The 8,954-nt window shown below is 47.6% G+C and overlaps 1 protein-coding gene across 1 annotated transcript in view; it reads right to left on the bottom strand.

Annotated features, from left to right (window-relative positions):
• Positions 1 to 7,184: 7,184 nt before the first annotated feature.
• The window catches only part of FAF2 (Fas associated factor family member 2), a 21,445-nt gene continuing 19,675 nt past the window's right edge, over positions 7,185 to 8,954 (bottom strand). The window contains exon 3 of the mRNA XM_019655550.1: positions 7,185 to 7,367. Coding sequence (XP_019511095.1) covers positions 7,185 to 7,367 — 183 coding nt within the window. The remainder of the gene's footprint in view (positions 7,368 to 8,954) is intronic.

Raw genomic sequence — 8,954 nt, 5'->3', positions numbered from 1 at the left:
TGTGCACATTTAGCTACAGAGATGTTTATATTGAAAATCAGGCTGGCTAGGTGGTGCAGTTGGTTAGAGCATGAGCTCTGGGCAACAGGGTTGCTGGTTCAATTCCCACATGGGATGGTGGGCTGCGCCCCCCAACCCCCACAACTATTGGGTTGTTGGAAAAGTCATGACACATTTTTGCAATGAAAAACATAGAAAAAATATGTCATGACTTTTCCTACAACCCAATACATAGCCATTAAAAAAATATATAAAAGAAATGTGTGGGGCCGACCGAGTGGCACGTTGGTTAAGAGTTGACTTGGGATGCCAGCTCTGAGTAGCATGGCCCTGGCTCGGATCCCACATGAGGGCCAGTGACACTGCCCTCTACAGCTAAGATGGTGAACAACAGCTTGGCCTGGAGCTGGGCTGCCGAGAGTCGCTGGCGATGGCGTAGGCTGCAGTCCCTGCTGTAGTGGGCTGCCATAAGCTACCGTGAGCGGCCAGCAGCTGGTATGAGCTGCTGTGAGCCGCCATGAGCAGCTGTCCAATGGCCGGTGACCCATCTGCCTCACCTGGGAAGAGCACAATGATAATACCAACATGGGCCAGTGAAGCGACGTCCTCCACAACTAGACTGAAGAACAAAAGGACAGCAACTTGTCTGTTCCCCTTCCCCGATTCCCCAACGCTGGTCCCCTCCTCCAATTCCCCAATTTAAAAAAAAAGTAAAAAAAATAAAAACAAGAAATGTGTGAAAGAGATGATACAGTATGTACAATGTTATCCTATTTCTGTAGAAAAAAATGTTTTTATATGCAATGCAAAGTTTGGGAAGACCTACATCAGAATATTAACCGACATCTCTGGACAATGTGGTATTATGCATTTTTTTTTGTTTTTTTACACTTCCTAAATTTTCCTATCATGAATAGAAATTATACATGAATCAGGAAAACAACTTATAAAATCACACATACACACAGAGTCCATTTATATGAAGTTTAAGAACAGGCAAAACAATGGTGACAGAAGTCAGAATAGTGGTTCTGTCTGAGGGGCTATTGACTGGGAAGACTATGAAGGAACTTCCTGGGGTGCTGAAGTATTCTGCATCTTGGTTTGGGGGTACACACAGGTAAAATTTTACCAAGCTGTGAAGATTTGGGCATTTTACTGTAGGTAAGTTCTCTCTTTTAAAAAATACACCCACAAGACAGAAGGGAAAGAGGAAGCAGGTGATGTCACAATTTCAAGGTGAAAAAGGACGATGATGTTCTGCGACCTCAGTTGTCTTAGGAAGTAGGCTGTTGTAGTAATTGGCTTGGATCTGAGAAAGGGGACACGGTGGAGCGAGTGGTGCCTGTGTGGTGGGAACACCCAGGGAGCTCCAAGAGCTGGATCAATGCAGTGTTGCCAACCCAGGGCTCCTCGGTCTGCTGTGATAGATGCTAGGGGCCTGCAGCTCAAGGAGCAACAGGAGAGAGAGAGCATGCGGGTGAGCTGACTTCGGGAACTGAGAGTAAGTGCTGGGTTGTAGTGGAGAGGGACGTGAAGCCAAGGCAACTCCAGTAGGGAGAACTGAGACAAGTGGGGAGGCACAGAAACGCTTTGAGGGTAGAGAAGGGATAGCGAGGTTGGAGCAATCAAGTTTGTGGCCAGAGTGGTTGGTCCTGAGGGTGAAGCAGTTCCAAGTGAAGGCCACTCTCAGAGAATCGCACTGCTGGGAGGGGGAGGAGGGAAGGGCGTGAACGTTTACTAAGCATCTATCTGCCCACACCACCAGGCGCTTCAGATACCAGCTCATTTAAGGGCACCTGAGCCTTGCAAGGATGGACTGCATGATGTTTACAGATGACAAAACTTGCCCTCATCAGTCAGCAGGCAGCAGAGCAGTTTCAAAGCCAGAATTGACTCCAGAGTCTCTGTCCACCATACTCAGCTGCCAGTCAAATCAGTTTATGGAATCCACGAGTCGTCCAGGTTGTTGGTGGGGAGGAAAGCATCAGTTGCCAACATCTGGGGATTGACCAGTAGCAACCAGAATGGGACAGTCCGAGCAGGTGGCACGTGCTTCAGCAGCCTTGTCAAGCACAGTGCATCCAGTGGCAAGAGAAAAGCACAGAGCCCATCTCCTGGTGCCAAGATACATGGGACAATGAGCTGCGTCTATTCTCGGGTGCTTTGCAGTGGTGTCTTCAGGGGAAAGCCAGGAAAAAAACCCGGGATTCTGGGCACCGTTCTGAGTGTTAGCGAGAGAGGCTGACAGGAGAGGGCCGGGGCGAGGCTGTGGGAGGTGGGAGAGGCTCAGCACTGTTAGCTGAGCTCACAGGCATGAAGGGACTTGGGGGTTGGTTCATGGCCCCATGTGGTAAAAGTACACATGGAGCTCCAACTGCAACACGAGACGCGTGTTAAGGACCAAGTCTCCTGCATGGTCTGCCCGCCTAAGCAAAGCCTCAACTGAACTCCCTCCCCTTCTTCTCTCCTCCCGTTAGCTGTTAGCCGCATCTAGAGTGAGCCGCTAGCAGTGGGCCAACTATGAACTGTTTCAACAGTAATGGGAGCTGTTATCCACCCAAAGCCCACTGTGTGCTAGGCCCCCTGTAGAGCTACAATCCCCGCTTTACAGATGACACTGAAGCCTGGAGTCGTTCACTTGGCCAAAATCATGGCCACAGGCAGGATTTGGAACCAGGTGTATCTGGCATCAGTTTTTTAAAAGATTTTATTGGGGAATTGGGGAGGAGAACAGTGTTGGGGAACTGGAGTTTTCCAGGACCCATCAGCTCCAAGACAAGTTGTCCTTTTCTTAGTTGTGGAGGGCGCAAGCTCAGCTCCAAATCCAGTCTCCGCTTTCAATCTAGTTGTGGGGTAGGGTTGGGGGGATGGCAGGGGGGAGGGGAAGGGCACAGTCCACCATCCCACGTGCGAGTCAAACCAGCAACCTTGTTAGGAGCACATGCTCTTACCAGGTGAGCCATCCGGCTGCCCACTGGCAGCTCAGCTTGGCTGCAGCTCACTGGCCCTTGTGGGAATCGAACCAGCAACCGTGTTGCTCAGAGCTCGCGCTCTAACCAACTGCACCACCCAGCTGGTCCCCTGGCATCAGAGTTTTAATCTTTTTTGACTGTTAACTGATAGCAAAAAAAATTTTTTTTAAACTTTTATTGGGCAACAGTGTGTTTTTCTAGGACCCATTAGCTCCAAGTCAAGTAGTTGTTTCAATCTAGTTGTGGAGGGCATAGCTCAGTGGCCCATGTGGGGATTGAACTGGCAACCTTGGTGTTATAAGCCTGCACTCTAACCAACTGAGCTAACTGGCAGCCCTACAAGATTTTTATATGTAAGCTTCGCTATCAATTGTGAAATGTCTACTTTTAGTGGATCCTGGCCCAAGTCAGGTGACTAAATTTTTCTTGCAGACTGAGAAGACATTCTAATTTATGCTTAAGATGTACATTAAAAAGTAAACGGCCCACATCTCTGGAAAGCATCAGGGCAGATTCTCAAGGTCACAAGGATCCATAATCCACAGGAATAAGTTCTTTGCAAGGGACAATGGGGTAGAGAAACACAAAGAACTGAGGCTTAAACTTTCAGAAATGAAAATACAAGCAAAAACATCTTAGGAGAGGAGCTCCAAGAGCTCAGCAGCCATTAGATCAAAAGTGAGTTTTCTATCGTCAAGCCTTTACAAGGATATAGGACTGTTCTAGCAGGAGAAATGGCATTCCTTAAGAAACCGAGTTATTACTGCAAGAAAATATTCCTTCAAAACACACTCCCAATCACTTAATGCCACGTCTGTGTCAGGTACCTCATGCACATTTATTGGATTTAATCTACAGACCTACCTGAGGCAGATGGCATTCCCTTCATGTACAGCTGGGGAAACTAAAGGTCAGGGAAGCTAGACTTATCTGAGGTCACAAAGCTGAGAAACAAGAGCCGAATCCGACCCATATCTGCCTGCCCTTCCTACTGCTCCACACTGCCCAAGCTGCCGGTTTTCCCGGAAATGCACTATAGATCTACTTTAAGTCCTTGCTTCTCTTTGATGCTCCCTTGCTCCTTGGCAGTGCAATGTCCTGTTACCTCCCCAATGTTTTCCAATCTTCCCTTCACACATAGAAAATACCTACCCACTCAATCCTTGACAGAAAGACCCACGGCTTGTTATGAAATTTTTTGTTATAAAACATTTAATGTTAACCTACAATACAATGTAAACTTTTATGAAAAAAATTTGAAGTACACTAGATTTCTTCAGTAAGTTACACGTAACTATTCAGGTGCAGTCCAAGTCGGGGCACTGCATCCTTTCTGGATGGACTTCCTGTTGCTGCGTTCCTCTGAGTCCTAAAACACCGGTGGTGAAGTGGAGCTTCTTGTTCAAGCACCAGATACTCCCCCGACTTTGCATTGTGGGAGTTATCACTCCTTCCCACGGTCATTTTCTGAAATTCTTCCCTTGGCCTTGGCACCATTAGCATTTTTCATAATAACTGCTCAGTCGAACATTCTAGGTTCTTTTGAGGTTTTTTTTTTTTTCCAGAGATAAATATTCTCCCCTGGCCATCTCTTATCCAAACATCATAGTAGAGGCAAGCAAGGAGAAATATGTGCTGCAGGAAATTCTGCAGAAGTGGAAGAAAAAGACTAGAAGGGCCCCCACTGAGGCTGCAGAAATTCAACTGACTCCAGCTGGGTGTCTTCGTTTGGTCACTTCCCATGGTCACGCAGCTGAATCTGTGACTTCAGTCTTGGGAGAGCAGGATACCCGACACAAGTGTTTTCCTTCAGTTGGTGACTTACCACTTGGAAACAAAAGCTGAAACCACCCAGAGGTGACTTGGAAGCAAGAGCAAATGCTTACAGATTGCGAGCTTCTCAGTATTTTCTCCCTTGTAGGTCCCATCGAGTACCCAGAGGTCCCTGGGAGTGATGTACAGATTGTGCTGGCATCGACATGTGCATCTTTCAAGGAGAGGAGATGGCCCCTAGCAGCAGCTCTAGGGTCAGCAAGGAGACAGGAACGCGGTCTGGGCGAAGCAGGGCTATTTCAATATGGACCAGGAAGGAGCAGGACACTTACTACAGTGAACGCACAGGCTGTCCCAAGAGTTGTACCAAAAAAAACAGAAAATGTTTAATATTCTGGCATCTGACCTCCTTCACTGAACAAGTTATCAAAAGGCAAGAGGCATAAAGTGCACGCTGTAGAATGATGCAAATTAAGGAAAAAATTTTACAACTTCCCAAAGAGGTATGGGCAAGATACTTCACATCCTAGCCTAGCAAAGTCCTGAATCCCCCCACCCCCCGTGTATTGCCACGGGGAACAGCTGAGACATCAGGCAGGGAGGCTGTGAGTTAAGTGGAAAAATTCCTCTTTGCATAGTTGTCAGCAGGAAGCAGACCACACGAGGTTGAGTGGAGAATACAGTTCATCCTGGTATTCACTCCAGACACATTTTATGACAATGATAGCGATTTCCCACTCATCTGGCCTTGGGACAGCAGGAATCAGTGGAAGAACAGTCAGCCAGGAGCAGAATTAAACTGTCTAGAGATGATGTTCTAGGCACCTGTGCCAAGACCACTGGGACCTTCTCAGGCTCCCCAGGGGCTATCCGTGAGGCTCCTCACCCTGCCCCCGGGTGTGTACCCCAACCCCCAAGGCTGCAGGAAGAGCAGCCAGGTCACTGCTACCTGAGAGGGCCTCAGGTTTAGTTAAGCAAGAGAGAAAGCCTTTGGAGACTGCAAATCCAACAAGTTAAGCTTTATCTTGACAGGAACCCCTGGCCTCACAGCATGCTGGAAACTAGGAACTTCAGTAGGCTGCAGTGTTCAGACGCGTCTGCACCAGTCTAGCTATGGAACACTTTGGAATGCTTGTCAGCTCAAGCTGGCATCTGTTAATACGTGGCCTGACCCATTTACCCATTACCATAAACTCAACCACAAACAAGACATCAGGAGGTTAAAAAACCCTATTACTTCAACACAGCAATAGAGGAAGAGGATAAAAACTGCCTCCAGCAGGTGGCTGCCTTGAGAAATTGAAAACTGCCTCTGACAGTTTACACAGCCTGAGTTCTATGTTGGCTTCCCTCAAGCCTGTCTTTTTCTGTCCTTAACACACCACCACATGTCCACCCAGACAGGTAGGGCACTCATGTGGTTCTGCTGGTCCTACCACAGGCCCTGCTGGTCCTTGGAAAGGCACCTCGCTTGGCAATGCAGGAAAGCCCAGGGCTGGGCGGGAACAGCACGTACATATCAGAAGAGGAATGAAGAGCTGCTATCCTTTGATTCAGACCCCATAATGACCACCTGGTACAGACGCCGAGGAAAAGCTGCAGTCGTGTGTACAGATGCGTGTACATGGAGCTCACACGGCACAATGGGTATCTAAGCATCAGAGCCTCTGCAGGGGCTACAAACCCAGGCTGCCTCCCATGGCTCCAAGTGGGCTGCATAGGTGGCAAAAAAGGACAGCAAGAGTTGGACCAAAAAGAACGACCTCTCTGGGGGACATGAGAGGGGCAACGGCAGAAAGCAGCACAGACCAGCCCGGGCACCTTTATTACACTCCTGTGGGCTAAGGAGCCCAGGGCACGAATTTATGGGTTTAAGAATTGGCTCTTTATCAAATAAAGGAAAAAACATACACCTCTGTCAGCCTCATTCCTTTGGTCAATACAGAGCAACAGAAAAAATTTAAAAGTTATTCATCAACTGTGGGAAGTTCAAGGAACATCTCTGCTCTGCGCCTTCTCTTCCCTTTCCCCACACACAGGAGAAGCAGGTCCTTAGCAGATGCTGCGGCAGCTGGTCGATGGAGGTTTTCACTTTTATTTTCCATAAAAGCACGAATGAATGAGAACTAGTGGGAATGTCCCCTTCTCCCCTAGTTGGGGCAATGGCTGGGTTGGAGGTGAACGTCTCCCTCCCCTGGAAGGTGTGTGGTGCAGAGGCAATGGGGATGGTGCGCTTGCTGGCTGGAGCATCCACTGCTGACCGCGCACAGGTGGCGACCTGGCAGGCAGCATGGAGTCTGATCCTTCCTTAGGATGCAGCAGTCTTTTAAAAAAAATATTGTATTATAATAATAATAATATGAATTTCTCTCTTTTTGTTTTCTTTTTTCCACTTCTTTTAGGGATTGGGGTGGGAGGGGAGAGGAAGAAAAAGTGTCATTCGTCTGTTAGGTCCTGAACAAAGAGAACTTCTGTGTGGCTGAGTCCCGCCTCTTGCAGCGTGGGGGGGTTGGGCCACTCCTCTGAAGGGACGCAGGGCAGCACCCGCCGGGGAAAGTTGGCTTCAATCTGGAACTTTTCAGGGCTTTCTTTCAAGGAGAACAAGAAGTCGTGGATTACCTGCAAAGGTCATACAGAAAAAGAAGGGCAGTGAGAAAAAGACACCCACCCAACCACCCGCCATGAAACCCGCAGGATGACTGAGACGTGAAGTCATCACACTGCACTGGAATTCTTCTACTTTGAGGTCTTTCCATTTCACAGTGCAATTCTGAGGGCAGCTCTTTTAGATTTATTGCATAGCCCTTTGTTAGTCCTACTCTGAACTGATTCATTTGTTTTTTCTTTGACAACTTGTCTGGTATAAAGCTAAAAAATTCTTACTCAGAAATAATCAGAGTTACAGAAAAGTTGGAAGTAGAGGACATAGGTTTTTCCTTTGACTGGGCTGAGTGAACTGCCAACCTGATGTCCCATCATCCCAGAATATCTGTGCATGTCTTACAAACAGGGCAATCTCCTACATAATAATACAGCCCTCAAAATCAGGAAATTTAAATGACATATTATTACCGTAACATAATAACATATATTCTTCAGGCTCCATTCATGTTTCGCCAATTGCCTTTCACAGCATAAAAAGTCCAGTTTAGAACTGTGTATTGCATTTTGTTGTCACTTCTCCTAAGTTTCCTCCTTAAGCCTGGAGCGAATCCTGTCTCTCCTTGACTTTCAACACCTTGACCAAGGTACAGATTCCCAGGCAATTATTTTGTAGACTGCCTCTCAACTGTCTGTCATAATTAGATTCCAGTTACACCTCTGCGGCCGGAGTCCTGCAAATGCTGCTGCATGGCACCAATGGTCCTGCAGGTGGAAGATACTTCCAACTGGTTCCACTGCCCATGACATTCACTCTAATCATCTGATTAAGGTGGTGCCTGCCAAGCCGCTTCACTGTAAGTTATTCCTGTCCCCTCTGTAATTAATGAGTATTCTGTGGGGAAGTAGGTACTTTGAAACTATGGAGACATTCTGTTTCTCAAACTTTCAATTTATTTATATTACTATAGTCATGATTTCCTATTTCATTCACTAAGTTATAATGTTATAATTGCTATTTATTTCAATGTTCAAATTGTTTCAGATGGAGTTTGAAGGAGCCCATTCAAGCTGGCTCCTGTGTCTTTCTGACATGTCTCCATTGTTCTCTGAATAATTACTTGCTTTCTGGCACAAGGTGTCCCAGCCCTGGACCAGCCTTTTCTCCAAGGAGCTCTGGCTCTTAATGGACAATGGTATGAAAGCCACAACCTGGGAGCTAGGGATGGTCACTGCTACTGGGGTATGGCTGCGCCCAAGCTAGAGAGCTGGACAGTGTGTGTACACACTACACACCACATCTACATGCCAGATTGCAGCAGACATCATCAGAGACCATGGGCTCACCCCACCCCAACGTGGACACCCTCCTCCCGGGTTCTGGCTGTAACACAACCCAGCCAGGCCGCTTGGGCCCGGACTTCTCTGCGCTGGGTGCCCTGCCTGTGGACACCCTCCACAGGAACCTCTCCTCCCCCTGCTCTAGCTCAGAAAAGGCACAGGTAGATTCCTAACCAGATGTAAGGCAACATCAGGAAAAATTACGTAGCTAAAACTTAAAACGTGAGATACCGAGGGAACAGGCCACCTTTATCCTCTGCCTCT

The sequence above is a fragment of the Hipposideros armiger genome, unplaced genomic scaffold, assembly GCF_001890085.2.
Source record: "Hipposideros armiger isolate ML-2016 unplaced genomic scaffold, ASM189008v1 scaffold_242, whole genome shotgun sequence".
Taxonomy (NCBI): domain Eukaryota; kingdom Metazoa; phylum Chordata; class Mammalia; order Chiroptera; family Hipposideridae; genus Hipposideros; species Hipposideros armiger.
This window is presented reverse-complemented; position numbering and strand designations above follow the sequence as displayed.